At 39.9% G+C, this 17,447-nt stretch overlaps 2 protein-coding genes and 1 long non-coding RNA gene across 5 annotated transcripts; 1 reads left to right on the top strand and 2 right to left on the bottom strand.

Annotated features, from left to right (window-relative positions):
* On the bottom strand, positions 724-5,722 carry LOC8086203 (iron-sulfur protein NUBPL). Of its 2 annotated transcripts, none has more exons than XM_021451564.1 (9): positions 5,306-5,722; positions 4,734-4,848; positions 4,445-4,565; positions 3,920-4,042; positions 2,881-2,978; positions 1,956-2,082; positions 1,787-1,872; positions 1,418-1,543; positions 724-1,142 (listed from the first exon to the last, which is right to left on the bottom strand). In XM_021451564.1, the coding sequence occupies exons 2-9, from the start codon at positions 4,788-4,790 to the stop codon at positions 972-974; spliced, it is 909 nt and encodes a 302-aa protein (XP_021307239.1). In that variant the 5' UTR covers positions 4,791-4,848; positions 5,306-5,722; the 3' UTR covers positions 724-971. The 2 variants fall into 2 exon arrangements, with proteins under 2 accessions (XP_021307239.1, XP_021307240.1); XM_021451565.1 differs by having other exon boundaries at positions 5,412-5,722.
* LOC110432057 lies at positions 7,765-9,866 on the bottom strand. Its single transcript, XR_002449542.1, has 3 exons — positions 9,252-9,866; positions 8,615-8,820; positions 7,765-8,119 (listed from the first exon to the last, which is right to left on the bottom strand). It is a non-coding gene; the product is annotated as an uncharacterized LOC110432057 (long non-coding RNA).
* LOC8086202 lies at positions 13,027-17,004 on the top strand. 2 transcript variants are annotated; one of them, XM_021460262.1, is made up of 7 exons: positions 13,027-13,451; positions 13,663-14,529; positions 14,711-14,796; positions 15,408-15,542; positions 15,671-15,975; positions 16,169-16,292; positions 16,426-17,004. In XM_021460262.1, the coding sequence occupies exons 1-5, from the start codon at positions 13,167-13,169 to the stop codon at positions 15,843-15,845; spliced, it is 1,548 nt and encodes a 515-aa protein (XP_021315937.1). In that variant the 5' UTR covers positions 13,027-13,166; the 3' UTR covers positions 15,846-15,975; positions 16,169-16,292; positions 16,426-17,004. The 2 variants fall into 2 exon arrangements, with proteins under 2 accessions (XP_021315937.1, XP_021315898.1); XM_021460223.1 differs by having other exon boundaries at positions 16,169-17,004.

The following is a 17,447-nucleotide window of genomic DNA, read 5'->3' as shown; positions in this document are numbered from 1 at the left end:
GTGAATTGTTGATGTTTGGCGAGTATGGGTGACCCGCTGGGTCTAATTTACCCACCCGGGTATGGGTCTGGGGAAATTCTCCCACCCATCACTGTATATGGGGATACCCGTGGTGTCATATTGTTGTCACGGGGATGGGTCTGGGGAGTTCATACCCGATGGGGATTTACCCATTGCCAACACTAGCCCGCTAACACCCATATGACCTCTCTTCTAGCCTACACACACTACTAGGCAGCAGCCCTAGATGCCAAATAAACAGGAGTGTTCACATGTGGAAAGGTGATAATATAGACAAAATATCCTGTGCAAACCACATATTCAGTGCAATCATGAAAACTATTTTCAAAACCATACTTAGGAGTTTTCAAAAAGTTTAAAACTATACACACCAATAGTGCATCTATAGATGTGCACTGTCATAAAATTTGAGATTCTATCTTCTTTTATAGAAACTCATATGTTCCTAGATTTTTGTCCTCTAGTGCATATGTAAATAAAATTTGTTATTTTCATACGAATTTTTATAAAACAAGTTTGAATCTCAATTTTTGTGACAATACACATCTATATATGCACTATTGGCGTGCATAAATTTAATTTTTTAAAAAACTTTTAAGTATGATTTTAATTGGATTTTCATGGATTGTACCGAAGATGTGGTTTGCACTGAATATTTTGCCGATAATATTGCATGCTAAAAGCACAGTCCACATAATAATATCATTCAACGAGTCATGCAGAACGCAGAGACTAGGCAAAGGACATGCATGACAAAGGCAAGGCTGCCAGCAGAGGTTTATTTGAGTAAATTTCCAGCCCAACTGATAATAAAATTTAAAGTTTACTTCCAACAACAATCTACTTATCTTTTGCCTAAAAAAAACAATCTACTTATCAGTAGAGATATAATTTCTTTGCAGCCCTAGCGTGAAACGGGTAAAGGTGTGAACAAAAGCGGCCTGAATTTCTCAAAGTAAGATTTCTGGGCCCATCCGTCGCTCCTCTGCTAGCTCATTGAGCCTTTGAGTCACCTTCTCAGCAATATTTACGTACGCTTGCGCGGATGCAGAGTTCGGTGATGATACAACGATAGGCTGGCCTTCGTCTGAACCTGTTCTGATGCCGATTTCAAGAGGTACCTATTGAAGAAAAACAACCGCTGTGTACCATAAGCTCATATGTATATGTAAATAAAACATATATAAAACTGATGCCAATTATCCATCTGCAGTAAAACCAAATTTGGGTGCTTTCCTAACAGAATGTTCTCTGCATCTGAAATTCATGGAAATTGAAGTAACAGTCTAATCTTTGAAAAAGATTCATCCTTTCTCAGATATAAAAGAGACAAGCATAATCATCACAACTCAAGAATTGGTGCCAAATGAAATCAATTATGACAAGATTCACTCACAGCACCAAGTAATTTCATGTCCATTTCCTCTGCAGTTCTCTGTGCTCCACCTTCCCCGAAGATGTAAGATTTCTCACCACATTTTGGGCACTTAAAGCAACTCATATTCTCTACCAATCCCAGAATCTGTGAAACCAAAATACTCAGTTGTGATGTGAAAACTAGATATAAGGTGGATAAGTGATACCCTTATTTTCAGGGTTGACATACAATCGACTACAAAACAGTAACTGACGAAGTTTAGAAAAAACTAAAAACAAAATTAACAGAATAAACTGAAGAATTATAACTTGAAATAGAAATTTAAAATGTGATACAGACAAACAGTTATGGAGACAAAGAAGATAGACGAAGTTAAACAGACTGTACAGGAACTTGAACTTTGCGGAACATGTTGGCTCCTCTTCTAGCATCAATAAGAGCAATATCTTGAGGAGTTGAAACAATTAAAGCACCTGCAGAAACAATATGTAAAAACTAAAATTTAAAATATGTATCCAATCAGCATTTGCAGCTTCATAGTCAGATGTATAAATACCAGATAACCGAAGCCTTTGGGACATCGATAGTTGAGCATCACCAGTGCCTGGGGGCATATCAACAACAAGAATATCAAGGTCCCCCCAAGCAACTCCCCTTGTCATCTTCTCAAGAGCACTCATTACCTGATATACCAAGATAAAAGTAGTATTACCAACATAGAACTTGACAAACGAACACAAATCGTAAATATGAAACTACAGCATTATATCTATGTAAAATATTACCGATGGCAACTCATTCGAATATAGCAAAAGCCAATTCACCATCATTACATATTTCAATCAGCTGCAAAACTTGTTTTTTTCAAGCAGTAATTCAAAGGAATTTCAAATTAGCCATTTCACCATCTATAAGATTTAATTGTAACATCACATGCATGGAGTGAAAATATAAAACAAAACTGTTCACATACACCAGCCCTTCATGATCCTAACCCTAGACCAGTTTTGTTGCATTAAGGCCTTGTTTAGATGCGAAAAGATTTTGGATTTCGCTACTGTAACACTTTTGTTTGTTTGTGATAAATATTGTCCAATCATAGACTAACTAGGATCAAAAGATTCGTCTCACGATTTACAGGTAAACTGTGCAATTAGTTTTTATTTTTGTTTATATTTAACGCTTCATGCATGTGTCGAAAGATTCGATGTGACGGGGAATCTTGAAAACTTTTTGGTTTTTGGGGTGAACTAAACAAGGCCTTAAAATATGCAAGAACAGAAAGTAACTAAAGCTGCAACAGTCTGTGATTTGTTTCCATATAAACATGTTTTCACAATAATATGCATGTCTACATTTCAGTTTATGTTTTTATGCACTAAACATGCAACAGAAAAGGAAATGTTTCGACATGATAAATGGCCAAAGGGTTTATAGACACTTCAAAGGAGAACTTAAGAGAAGCACATGCAAAGACAAACCATAGGACCTCTCCAAACAATTGGTGCATCTTTGTCTACAAGAAAACCAATGGACATGCATCGCACACCATGGTTCTCAACTGGAATCATCTTCATATCTGCAAAAAAGAAATATGTAATTAAAAAATAATAAACCGACAAAGGAACAGCAAATGCAATTGTAGTTAAAAAAAGGTACCCATATTATAGCCATGGTCCAGGAATTAGTTGACCAGTTAACAGGCTTGGCAGGGTAATCGCTGTACATCTATTAAAGAATAGTGAAGAATTACATTTCCAAATAGCTGTATTTAGCTCACTGCTCAGCTAGACATAGATTAAAATTCTGATCAGTGAAAAACACTTTCCCATGTTAATTTTGGACTGCCTGGTGTTTATCAAACTTGTTCAAAAGGTAATAAGTTTGATGGTTTGCGGTTTCAACTGAACCAAACTAAAACTAGTGCAATGGCCAATCAATTGCTGTTCATTTAATTAAATTAGATCACCTTAAAAAATGAACCTGTCATTGTAGTCTAGCCAAGGCCTTGTTCACTTAATCCCCTCCTCAAGGGGATTGGAGAGGATAAGAGGGTTTTTGGCTTGCAAGGGATTTAATACCCTTTAATCCCCCTCCAACCCCCACCAAACCAAACAAGCCCTAGAGAGTTAAGCACCATTTAATTAAAAAAATGGCGCAGCCATGAAAAGAACATGAATAGTTTTGTTTAACCATGTAGCAAGAGAAAAGATATCAGGGAAAAATGAGCAACCGAGTTCTAAAAACATGCTTATCTTTGGTTTTTACAGCACAGTGTTTTGACTTGTACTTTTCATTTAGCAAGGTTGTGTCCAGTAAACATTTCTTCATTTTTTTCTGATATGATTCAATTCACACAAATCAAATTTTGATATGCAACAGTATCATGATAAAAGATAAATCTAAAAAAATCTAAACAAGACAACCAAGGTCCTAGGTGGATAGCCTGACAAGTTTTAACATATATAAGAATGCATATGGTGTACACCATGGATGTGCTGAAAGAGATCCAACAGGTACCTTCACTTACTTCAGGCTTGGCATGGAGATTCATCATTGTGGGAACGGATGGTCCATAGATGTCGGCATCTAGCAAACCAACCTGAAGCTTAAACTCTTTGGCAAGTGCTACAGCAATGTTAACTGCATGAATACAATTGCCAATATGAAGGAGCAATTTTAACTCTAGTGAACAGAAAGAAACAAAAATGGAGCAGGAACTCAAGAAATATGACTACAAGACAACTGCTAACTTTATATTGCCATCATTGTTTAAAAGTTAAAACAAAAATTATGCACCAAAATCATTGGCATCTATCTCCTCGACTCAAGTTAAGAACCCTTTCTGCTTCAAGATAGCTAATAAGAACTAGGAAGTATCTTTAGCACAACCCAACTTTTGGTTTCAATATACCTCCAAACAGATCTAAAAGATTCAAGCTCCACAATCACAACACATCATCCTTAAAGCCATCTGCACCAATATCAAATCTGAACAAGAATTGGACAAATGCGAGCTATTCTAGTGTTAAGAGAAATGTAGACCTGCAGTGGTGGACTTGCCTACGCCGCCTTTCCCTGATGCGACAGCAATGATGTCGCTTACACCGGCGATCGAAGGGCCCCCCTTCGCAGCAGAGCTGTACCATCCCCTTCCAAGCAAACCCTAGGCAAAAAGGAGCGATAATAAGCTAGAAAACTGGAGGGAAAACACAATTGTTCTGGATTACCGGAACAGTCAGGAGGGATGGGCAAGGAAAAAACTGCAATTTTGCACAGGATAATTAGGGGAGAAGTGGGGGAGAATCCTTGGAAGCAATAAACAATTGAATACCTGATGTCTCACCGAGCGAGAGGCTATCCGGTGCATCGAAAAGAAAATGTGCTCCATTGAGAACGGGGGAGCGCTTCGTTCCTTGCCCACAGCAACAGCGACGGCAGTGGCAGACCTGAAAGCAGCAAGAGGGGGCACTGATTATACTCTTTTCACTTCATAATGCTAAGCCCAAGCAGGGTTCCAAAAAACGGCACTAAGCACCAGTGGCGGACCCAGGGTTTAGCCAAGACTAGGGCCAAATTTTTAGCGGCCAAAAACCAAAACCTACACCATAACCTATATGACCATATACATGTGTGTCACAGAGAAAAACAACTATTCTTATGGAAAGTTTGCAAATCGAGACATGTTCTTCGACTAAATAATACTAGTTCTATAAGTTCTCTCACTAGCATCATCAACAAGAATACAGGCATACAAGCCGCTTGCTTATAAATCATTTCCAAATAGTCATAATATATATCAGTAAAAATATGCAGTTGCTCTGATGCAGCGTTCAGATCAAAGATCATTCATAGCACAGGAAGAGGATGTGAATTACAGAGGACCATCATGGTAAGGGTGCGCACCGGGTTAAGCTGATGGCAGTGCCCAATCCACTCACAGTCAAGAGGGACAACCAATGGCAGGCCTTACGGACGCTTGCTCAGTTGCTCTGCTCTGCTGTCTGCTCACCTGCAACTGCTCGGCCTCGGCTAGTCGGCTTGGCCAGCCAGCGAGGCAGCGACGGAAGCCGAGCAGAGTCGGCCGGTCGGTGTGCCGAGTCGAGCGGGCGGCGCCTGGCTGAGGATTTGAGGAAGGAGCCGAGCCGGCCGCGGAGTGCAGAGCGGAGAGGGCGAGGCCGCGAGGGACAGAACGGCGACGGTCGGACGGCGGCACGGCTCGGCGGCCGGTGGCGCGTTGTAGCCGTGGGGCGACGGCGGCGGCCGCGACTCGCAACGGAGACACGACACGCGAGCGCCGAGCGGCGTCTGTTGACCTACTCCTGGAGTGCTTGATGGGCCAGAAGAGCTGCTCTCATGTTACTTGGGCCACGACGAGAGCCATGGCCTGGGCTGTCCTAGGCCTTCTTTAGTTGAGAAAAATTTATAATTTTTTTATATTCTCTATCACATCAAATTTTACGATATTATACAGTTTATTTGTAATTTGTAAGACAATTTTTTTAAATCTATTTAATCTATAATTAAATAATATTTATCATATATATAAACAAAAGTACTACCGCGTCTATTTTTAAAAGAAAAAATAGAACCAAACATGGCCCTAGTGCGAGGTCTGCCCCTGCTAAGCGCACGCTTCAGCGCGCTAAAGCCTAGCGCTTCACTATGGCGCGGTCCCAAAGCGGCGCGACTGCCTTGGTGGAGCAGCGGCTCCAGCTGCCCACCGGCCGTGCGTGGCACGCGGCGCAGCCGCAGGGGCCAGACGTCGTCGATGGTACGAAGGATCGTTGGCCGGTGTGTGGAGGACGGAGGCAAGCGCGAGGTGACTAGCCAGAGGCAGGAGGGCGAGCCACTGATGCCACCGCTGAGCTTGGGACTGTCCCGCCGTCGGTGAGAGCCTGAGCCTGAGCGCCGCCTTTGTGCTCAGGCCTTGTTAAGGCTCGCGAAAAATTTTGGTTTTGGCTACCGTAACATTTGGATCGTGAAAAATTTTAGTTTTGGTTACCGTAACACTTTTGTTTGTATGTGACAATTATTGTCTAATTACGGAATAAATAGGCTCAAAAGATTCGTCTCGCAAATTACAGACAAACTGTACAATTAATTTTTGTTTTCGTCTATTTTTAACGCTCCATGTATGCGTACAAAGATTCGATGTAATAGAGAATCTTGAAAATTTTTGTAAACTAAACAAGGCCTTAGTTATTTTTCGAAATTTTTTCGCAACACGGTAGCACTTTCGTTTGTTTGTGATAATTATTATCCAATTATAGACTAACTAGGCTCAAAAGATTCGTCTCGTAAATTTCGACCAAACTGTGCAATTAGTTTTTATTTCCGTTTATATTTAATACTCTATGCATGTGTCTAAAAATTCAATATGACAAAAGATCTTAAAAATTTTAGATTTTGGGTAGACTAGGTAGCATGCCCGTGCGTTGCTACGGGATAGCTAATATTTTATATCAAAAACACAAGAAATCACATGATAAGATAACAATATTATAAAACTAAATATCGATGTTAAAATGACTTTACAGAGAGCGTGGAGTTGTAAGCTCACAAACTCTATTGTGTTGACCTTTCTATGATGTGGCTAAGGTAATGTTTTATATCGTTAGAAAAAAATGTCCAATATTCATTTCCTTCGTGCACCAATAAATTTTTGAACAAGTTTCACCGTATCTCTATAACATCCTATGGACATTTTGAGTATAAATGTAAATTGGCAAAAAGCATATCATCAAAAATTTACACCAACTGTATTAATTAAGAACTCTAAAATTCAGATAAAAATTTTCAGAGTAAACTTCAAAAACATATACTCCCTCCATATAGGATTTAGAAGTCGTTTTAGACAAGGTTTGGGTCAAACATTGAGAATATAAATTATTAATAACTTTTAAATTATTGAGTTTGCAAATGTGAAAATTATATAATAGATTTGTCTTGAAAAATACTTTCATAAAAGATACATATATTGATATATATATATATATATCATTTGTTTCCTAATTTTTTATATAAAAATAAGAGGTCAAAATTATGTTTTGGAGACCGTGTCATTATCTTAAACGACTTCTAGGTGCTCTAGGTAAGGTTGGCATAGCACCTCGAGGGACTCTACCACATTCCAGTCAAATTTGCAGTGCTGACGATGTGTAGCCAGAAAATAGAACATATAACAAAATTTGTTTTTTCACCTGTGACACTTCCCTGTCCTGAAGTAAGAACAACAAGCTAGTACTACGTCTATAATTAACTTATTGACCAAACAGTTTTGAACATATAAGAACATATATATTTTTGGCACATTAAGGTTAGGTTGTCAAGAAGAAATAGTGCCTACCTAGTAAGAGGTCCTAAGCAAAACAGGGCATTGCTATTCTGCTTTGAGCATAAATCCCTCTGTATTCTCAAAAATATGTGGAATATGTGTACAATTTTATGAAAGTGGCCAACATTTGTGTTGCAATGGGAAAATATGTCATTTATGTTCCAAAATATACCACTTGAATGCATTTATCACAATTTCTAGATCAAATTGTCCCATCTTCTTCCTCATTCCCTTCCCTCTTTCCTGTTTTGTACAGGCTAGTCACCGCGGGATGCTTGTCCGTGCATAGGTCACCGTCCGACCGTGTGCTTAAGCTTGATGGCCCATGCTTTTGCACTCCTCCGCAGCCATCGTTGCTGTTAAGGCACTCTCAGTTTTCATGTCTGAAAAAATGCAAAGGTCAGCTTAGCGATCGAAGACGAGTACTGAACTGAAGGAAGGAATTGCTCAAGTATAATGTTGTGTTAGGCAGACATGAGGTTCAGTGGAATCCCTGAACCCTGCATAGATCGCTTGAAAAATAAATACATTGCATATTTGTGTCCTAAGAATTCACCATTGATTTGATTGTTTCACTTGTTTCATTCTGGTAGAAGAGTGGGCATCCAATGCTTAATGCTAGATTATAAAGACATCCAATCTATACTTAAAAAAACAAAGAGATCATCTACTATTTTTGAATTTCATGAACATTCTAGATGTTTCTCAGTGTCAATCACAAGGGGCCATAAAGATGTGAGCATTTTATTTCTTCCAAACTTGAAAGCCTAAAAGTATTGAGAAAGAAAATGTAATACAACTAAGCCAAAATGAAACTAAAACCTTCCAGCCTAAAGTCAAATTGAGTTTGAAAATGAAACAATGCATGACGAAATTACCTAATCACCGGAATCATTATAAGTGCTTCAAAAATCACCGAGGCTCCTAATCCCCTGATGCCACTCCTCGACCTTGCCCATCGTGCTCTCTAACGCGTCGTGGTCACTGGAATCAGTTTGAGTGCTTCAAAAATCACCGTGACTGCTAGTTACCTGATGCCAAATGTTGTGCATGAGATGCAGCATGAGACAAAGAGGAGGAGAACCTGCACAAAACACAGAAAATAAAATCAGAACACAACTACTCATTTCCACACCGTCAAGAAAGAATGAAATCATTCAACACACAAAGAAATTTGGAGCCCTGAATCTAAATTGAGAAGCAGAGCTTTGGAAAAAAATTAGAAGCCCTAAAACTAAAATTAAGCAAATCTCTACTGATAGTTGCTAGTTGGCGGCGGCCAACGGCCTTGTTCCTGCACACGTAGGCATGTGCTCACTGCACTCCAGTCCCTGACATGTCTTGTATTTTCATGAAACATAGCAATTCAAAAACCTAGTACAAGTAGGGTAATAATTCAATTGGACCCATGTTTTTTGTTGAAAAAAAACTGGACCCATGTTTAAATTTTGAGATGAATAAAAGCGTGCAACAAGAATTATAAGGCTTAAGTACTTCATCCAACAGAGTTCGAACCTTTTACGGTCTTGTTATGTGAGTATATTTTGCTATTCTAGACACATATTGCTCCCAATCAAGAGGAGGCACCACTTGATGTGATGTAAATGGGTATCTGAAAACCAAAGGAAAAAAAAGAATATGACAATAGTCAGTGTTGACAGGAGGTAAAGATTAACATAACTGCAAAATTAAAGGTGTGAGAAGATGCGGGTTTTCTTCCTTTCCAATGAACTCTAGAACTTGGACAATCTAGGAAGTGAAGAATGGTGTCAGACTTTAAAACCTGAGTTCTGAATTCTGAGTAACTAAAAACTTAGCAAATCATCTATCCTATATTGTGGGATGCAGAGAGGGAGATAATGCTGGGGAGAGAACAAACACACTGCTATTGAGATAAGTGCACATAGCAGCCCGATTTCTCCAAATTGGTTGTGGTTCAATGCAACACTTTGTAGAGCTTGAATTTTCACCTCTGAACCTGCATGCAGGTGTCAAGAATGTGCAAGATATGTATGGTGGTTACCTTGATTATTTCTTTCATTCTGAGGAGCCACAACGAGCAACCAAAGTAAAAGGATCCACTTTTGACTGCAACTTGACGAAACCCAAAAACTATGCCCATCCAATTTGATAGCTGAAAGTGAAGATTCCCATTTTTATACTGTTCACAAATCAACATCTAAGCTGAACCATTCGTGCCTAACTGCAGTATAAAAAGGTTCGATTCCTCAATGTATTCTTTCACAGACATGGTTGCATAACTGCACTAAAAAATCATAACTGACACAAGCCATCAAGGCACTCTAACAATTCTGCAGTGCTAGGTCTCAGAAAACTTTGGTAACTGAGATAAGGGCTAGGAATATTCAGAGCAAAGCAGATCAAAAGAACAAAGAACTGCAGCATGCATACAGTAAATGACATTGGGGTGTGCACATATATTGCTGCTAATCTCTGAAAGCGGTCAAAACAGATACAATAAAGAACATTGGGTGTGCACATGTACGGCTTATAATATTTGAAAGGGATCAAACTATCAAAGTTAGTAGCACCTAGATCCGAATACAATACCTATTGAGTTGCTTGACGAAGGCTCGAGTTAGGGCACTGGCCTGTCCTTGCCGGCCAGGGCTGGAGTCGTTCCTCACCAACCGGCTGTGCGGTGGCTTGGCAGGCAAAGCAGGCCAGGTGGACTCGGGCAGCAGCGAAGCCCGAGATGGCGAGGGCGGGTTGGAGCAACATCCAGTCCTCGCCAAGTTCTTGCTGCCATGGTCGCCTTCCACGACGACGAGCGGATAGGACGACATGCTCATCGCGAGCGCATGGTGAGAACAACGACGCTGGTGCAACGAGCGTGCTGCAGGCATAAGGGGGCGCAAGGCGAGGACTGCGGGCGAGAGGGATTGGTCTTGCCTTTGCGGGGCACCGCATGATTTGGCGTGGGATTATCAGGCGACGTGCGAGGACGGGGACCGGTGACATGTGCGGCCGCAGGTTGCGGGGATGGGCAGCGGCGTGCTCGGCGGCGGACCTGCGTGATTGGAGCAGGATCTTGGGAGGAGATGAGGTGGAATTAGAGGAGATGGTCGCAGGAGCGGATCTTGCGGATGGCGATTTCCTTTTCTGAGCTAGCTATACCACGGGGGAAACGAGGTGAAAGGTCGCAGGGGCAAACCGACGAGGCAGGACGAAAGAGATGTCGCACCAAAAAATGTCCCCTCTTTAGTCTTTTTAGTTGTATTGTAGGAGATTGTAGGAGAAGTAAACAAGGCCTCAGCGTGAGTGGGGGAGAGAGGAGAAGAATAGATGGAGCGCCTGTGCTGCGAAGAGGATGAGAAACTGTGGCGGGTGTTAGGTGCGTGGGTGTGTGGCTCAATGTTAGAGTATCTCCAACAAGTTACGGGTCCAATTTTTCAAACTGAACTTCCGGCTAAAATTCTTCATTCAACTTTTAAAACCATTCATTTTATCTTTTTAATATTTCGTTCAACTTTTAAAACCATTTACTTTATCTCCCTAATTTATAAGCGACTTTGAAGACAATTTTATCTTTTTCCATTTTATTTTATCAGTTGAATGTTTGAAAAAAATCATAGTAAAACATAGAAAAATAATAAATAGAAAATCTAATTTTATTGAACTGTACATGAGTAGATATATACAGTGAACATATAATATGATATGTTTTAGTACATGTTTTTTGTTGTAGTTTTAGATATATGCTTTTCTATAATAAAACAGAAATATAATATTTTATAGATGCAGTTGCTATAGTCCAATTGTGATGAAATCTTTACAGTGAACTAGTTATTGTATGTATAAACTGTGGTAAAAATTTCATACTCATTGGATCATGTATCACTTAGTTATATATTTTATTTAAGTTTATGCTTGTTAGATATAAATAAAATTATAAGTAAGCTATATATGATCCAATGAGTATGAGATTTTTACTACAGTTTAATCATATATTAATTAGCCCATTATAAAAATTTTGCTACAATTGAATCATAGAAACTACAACTATGAATTATTCCAACTAATTATAGGAAAACATATATTTAAAGCCACAACAAAAACTTTGTACTAAGGTCTTGTTTAGTTTCGATTTTTTTTTGGTTTTGGGTACTATAGTATTTTCATTTTTATTTGGCAATTATTGTCTAATCATGAATAAACTAGGCTTAAAAGATTCATCTCATGATTTACAGGTAAATTGTGTAATTAGTTTTTGTTTTTGTCTATATTTAATGCTTCATGTATGTGCCACAAGATTCGATGTGACATGGAATCTTGAAAAGTTTTTGATTTTTGGGGTGAACTAAACAAGGCCTAAAACATACTTCATTCATCCCAGATTATAAGTCATTCCAAGAATCTTGTAGAGTCAAAGAATCTCAAGTTTAACCAAATTTATATGATAGGATAATAATATTTACGATACAAACTAAATATCATTAGGTTCTTCATTAATTATATTTTCATAATATATTTATTTGATGTAACAAAACTTTTTTCTATAGTTTTAGTCAAACTCGACATGCTTTAACTTTCTAAGATTTTTAGAATGACTTATAATTTAGGATGGAGGGAATACTATATTATATGTTCACTTATAAATCTACTTATGTGAAGTTCAACAAAATTAGATTTTTTATTTTTTTATAATTTACATTTTTTTCAAAGATTCGATTGAAATAAATTTAAAAGGAAAAATTAAAATCTTCAAAACTGCTTATAAAGGGTCATATAGAGATTAGAGCAAGTATTATAGCAGGCTGTAAGTCAGCTAAATACTGAGGTAGAGAAAAGAGAAGAGGAGAGAGTAAAAGCGGGCTCTAAGATTACAGGCTGCTCAGACACAAAAATAAAAAAAAAATCTGTGAGACAGATAAGTGTGCTATATATTAATAGTGATGAGCTAACTATTATATTAGTGGCCTGCAAAAAAACTGTAAAGAAATCTTACAGCCAACAACTAACTGTATTATAATACTTGCTCTTAAAATGAACAGTTATTTTGCCACGACAGATTTCTTCTGCGCGCATAGACCACAATCATGCGTGCGAGAGCGAGAGAGCTCGGGATTAGCACATCGTCGAGTCGGGGCGACAGCCATACAATGCTGCTGGAGCCGTCTCTCACCTCGGAGCACGAGTCTTCCCCCTGCAAGCTTGGCCGGGATGTTTTTTACAAAAACGCTTGTGGCGGGGTGTTCTTTTACAAAAACGCTTGGGCGGGGTGTTTTCTAAAAAAACAGCAACGAAGAGACGGGCTGAAAGGACCCGAGTACGTGGCGTCTCCCTCCCGGGGCTCCCCGCCCAGTCGCCCTCTTCCATCCACCACCGCATTGTTGCATCAGTGGCTACGTCACTCGGGCCCACTCCGCAAAACCACGGAAGCAGCAGCGGCAGTCGGCAGCAAACTCAATGGCGCTTCGCGCCGTGGAGCTCCGGCGATTCCTCCTCTCGCGCATCGGCGGCGGCGAGGCGGCCCTTCCTCCTCTTGCGTGGCGCGGCCGGCCGGTGAGCACCTCCGCCCCGGCGGACGACGAGCTCGCGGGGAAGAGTGCCTACGAGGTTCTCGGGGTTGGGGAGTCCAGTTCCAGCGCCGAGATCAAGGCCTCCTTCCATCGCCTAGCCAAAGAGACCCACCCAGACGTCGCCGCGGCTGCTGGTTCCCGACGGTTCCTTCAGATCCTCGCTGCCTACGAGGTATCTAATTAAACTAAGCTGACAGGCTTTTTCTCCGATGATGGGCATTCTAATTTTAACATGAACCCGCTGATTAGTGATTATGAGTGAAGCAATGGATAATTGTCTGAGTTTTAATTATTGAGGATGCGATTGATTTTTTTTAATGTTCACACACCTGGGTGGAAAAAAAAAATTGCTCGTACTTAATTAGCAGGCTTTTGTATTACAGATCCTATCAGATTCACAGAGAAGAGTTCACTATGATAGCTACCTGCGATCACAGAGGCGAGTTGTGCAGAAACATCCCAGGCCATCTCAGTTCGTGTACCCAAGTGGTTCAGGCTCAGGCATTGTGGTACCTCGAGAGAGCAATGTTGTTGAATGGCTGAAATGGTACAGGCTTACCATTGATGACATAGTTACCAAGAAGAGGGTTGCCACTGGCTCTGGTTATTTTGATAGGCTCGAAAGTGAACTGTACACAGCAATCCATGCTGCATACTATGGCCCTGATGTCGACTCCATGGATGTCCTTCCTGATTGCTTTGAAGCTGAGGAGAGGTCCGTGTATGAAACCTCTGAGCTATTACACCTTGTATCAGGCCGTGATCTATTTGGTATTGTTAGTGTAGCTGATAGTGTCAAAGAGCTGTCAGATGTTTGTCGTGAAAAACTGGCACCCTCTGGGTTTAGATCTTCTGAATTTACTCCAAAAGTTTCAAGAAATGTGAATAAGGATTCAATATCTATGAATTTTATATCTATGAATTTTGTTGATATGAACAAGCAAGGGATGCGGCATGAAAATTATATTCCTTCATCAGATGCCTTCAAGGATATCGAGTTGCGGATATTTGGGAAATTAGTTGCTACTGCAACTAGGAGCCCCAAATGCGATTGCATTGACAAATCGGATGTGGAAGATCACATTCATGTGTATCTTGTTCCGAACGCAGATCTATCTGATTTAACGCAAGGGAATCTTCTCCTGGGCACAATTACTGGATTAGCCACCACTGGTGAGGAAGGATCTTGCTGTGTCTATGATGGTCACGGAATAAAGACACATGTCATTATGAAGCACCGGACGTTGATGGTATGAACTATGAAAACATTCCTGTACTATGCACATTGTTTTTTCTACAAAGTTTGCGTACATCATTCAAATACTCATGCAAAATAAATGGTTCCTTTTGTTATGTGACCGCATGATGGTGCAAAAGTAATCTTTGGGCTTCTAAAGGATTGAATGTTGGCTGCATGCATATGTTGCACAGGTTAAACACATGCACTGGTATCAGGTTGGAGATAAAGTTTCACCCTGCGAGTGTCGATGTAGTAGGGCTCGATTGCCACCTAGCAGGTATGCATAATTTACTATGCTGCTTGTGCGCCCATGTTGCACTCCTGTTGGATATGTATATATTTTTCTCTATCAATCGAACCACGCAAATTAGTCATTCCAAACATGATTGAAATGCTGATGAGGTAATGGTGTGAGCACAAGCCTTAAATTTGAAACCTTTAGGTTAAACAATTTAGAAGATCTAATGCTGCCCGACATTACTTTTCTGTTCAACAGAAGTATAGATGCCCTGGAAGACCATGTTTTGTTCAGCTACATATATGATTGGTAGGGACATGGAAGTAAATCTTTGGCTTCCTAAATCTAACTTTCTATGAAGTGAAAGCAAAATGACTTATGATCCGAGACTTCCTTGTTATAGGTCCGGAGAGGGTGTCCTTGTCATTTGAAAAAATATGTATAATTGAGTAATAGATCAATCAGAAGTAGTATTCCGAACCATGGAAAACAACCCCCGTTAGTTTTCCCTAGTCTTGAAGTAACCCAGCAAGTAATGCATGCTAAATTGCATCTGATACAAATTCATTTCAGGACGAAAGACATTCCAAATATGTATCATTGTTGAAGGCAACAGCAACCAGTCCTCTTATATAACTCCTCTTTCGCAGGTATTGGCTTTTTGAGCCTCGTTGTTACATGCATGATACTGGTGGATGGTATATCGAAACATTTGGGAGAGACAAGAAAGGGAGGACAATTCCATCTCAAAGACAGTGGGATGGTTTCAGTGAACATTCTGAAAAGTAAGTTTTTTTAGGGCTTCTGAAAAGTAAGTTTCACAAGTGTTTTATTGACTAAAATTGGTTAGTTTGGTTGATACGCACAAGATCCACAATACTTGTTAGCTCAGATCTTCAATTTGGAATTGCAGGAGATTGCATCCAGCAATGTATCTTGCTGCTCTGGCTTACAGATCTTTGGATCTTGAAGATGCTGGAAGAAGACAATGGAATGTGACTAGTTTCCTGCAATTACCCTTATCTCATATTTGTCAGCTGTTCAAAAAAATTGTTAATGGGGGGAAGGGGATTGACAGGACACAATGACAATAATGTTCTTTCTTGATATGATAGCTGATAAGGACATCTTTCTGAGACTGTTGACTGTTCTGCCTGTTTGATATAGAGCATGATAGCAGTATTTGCAGAGCGTGCGATAAATTATCTGACACTGTTGGTAAGATAGCTAGAACCCTACATTACAATGTCTTTGACTTCAGTTTATGCATATTTCTTAGCTAACAGTGGCATGCAACTTACACATAGATTGGACATCTGGTATATGTTTATAAGAAATTAATAATAATTCAATCCAAACCAACCGAACAACAACTGTGCTCTGTCATCTAAAAGTCTGTTGCAATGTGCAGACTAAGGGAGTGTGTGAAGAACCAATTCGTACTGATTTTACATTGGATCAATAAGAAGGAGGTTACACCTGCTAAATTTGGGCATATAGGAAATGATGGTGCCAAGCTGGCATCCCGTTTTCAGGTAGTGTGCACTTCAAGTTCAGGACTACTTTCATGTTATCTGGTACTTCTTTGAGGGGTGCTTCTTATCCCTTTACACGAATGACTAATAAGGCTTTGTTTATTTTGAAAAGTAAGTCATTCTATACCTGCAGCTGTGTCTCATTTCAGAAAGGTCTAGTTTGGAACTATCCTGCAGAAAGGACTACTTTCATTATTGATATGCACGTGCCCTTTTTTTATGAGTTGCCTACCTATGCTTGTTTGTGGTGACTCGGGCATGCTCGGCAAGCTGGCTGCAGCAGTGCAGCTGCCGCTGCAGCCAACCAGCAGTCCAGCACAGGCAACAGTAAGCAACCAGCGGCAGGAAGCGAGGAGTACAAAAAGCCAGCAGACCCAGGCCTTGTTTAGAATATCGATCCATATATACAACTACCATTAGAGCGGTGAACTTCAGACGCAAATGAGGTTTCATATACATGTAAATCATCACTCCACTGCAACCTTCCGAGGCAAAAGTACCATAACTTTCCTTGCCGATTTGTTATCTTTGACTGCACTGCAGACAAGAGAGGTCAAGATTTATTATGTTTAGAGGGATCAAGGGAAAATGTTATGTATTAAATTTTAGGCCACAAAGCATCGCACATAAAGAGATCTCACTAAGATCAAAGCATTATCAGTAGTACCCGAACAAGATACTTGCAATATACAGATTTTTCAGCTGCTATTAATGTTGATACTGATTTGTTATGAGAGAAAATACTGTTTAGATAAAAGTAGTGCTGAAACCAGCATAGGCAACAGTAAAGCAACCAGCGGCAGGAAGCGAGGAGTAGAAAAGGCCAGCAGACTCGGGCCTTGTTTAGTTGAGGAGGTGAAAAGTTTTTGATACTGGAGCACTTTTATTTTTATTTGGCAATTATTATTCAATCATAGACTAACCAGGCATAAAAGATTCGTTTTGCAAATTACAGACAAACTGTGTAATTAGTTATTTTTTATATATATTTAATGTTCTATACATATGCCGCAAGATTCATTGTGACGGAAAATCTTAAAAAGTTTTTGGGTTTTGGGGTGAACTAAACAAAGCCCCAGTCGTGGCCGGTCAATGTAAACCTGCATTCTTAATTTTAGGCCTTTCCTCCGGTAAACTTTAACTTCTATCATATCG

This window comes from Sorghum bicolor, chromosome 1 (assembly GCF_000003195.3).
Source record: "Sorghum bicolor cultivar BTx623 chromosome 1, Sorghum_bicolor_NCBIv3, whole genome shotgun sequence".
NCBI classification, from domain to species: domain Eukaryota; kingdom Viridiplantae; phylum Streptophyta; class Magnoliopsida; order Poales; family Poaceae; genus Sorghum; species Sorghum bicolor.
The sequence above is the reverse complement of the archived record's forward strand: the minus strand, read 5'-3'. Positions and strand labels throughout refer to the sequence as shown.

Coding starts and splice junctions, on each gene's coding strand:
- LOC8086202 (XM_021460262.1), top strand. CDS start 13,167: ATGGCGCTTCGCGCCGTGGAGCTCCGGCGATTCCTCCTCTCGCGCATC. Junction 13,452..13,662: donor AGATCCTCGCTGCCTACGAG/GTATCTAATTAA, acceptor TTTGTATTACAG/ATCCTATCAGATTCACAGAG. Junction 14,797..15,407: donor GCTCGATTGCCACCTAGCAG/GTATGCATAATT, acceptor CCTCTTTCGCAG/GTATTGGCTTTTTGAGCCTC.
- LOC8086203 (XM_021451564.1), bottom strand. CDS start 4,790: ATGGAGCACATTTTCTTTTCGATGCACCGGATAGCCTCTCGCTCGGTG. Junction 1,873..1,955: donor CCAAAGGCTTCGGTTATCTG/GTATTTATACAT, acceptor TTGTTTCTGCAG/GTGCTTTAATTGTTTCAACT. Junction 1,544..1,786: donor TCCGCAAAGTTCAAGTTCCT/GTACAGTCTGTT, acceptor TTGGTTTCACAG/ATTCTGGGATTGGTAGAGAA.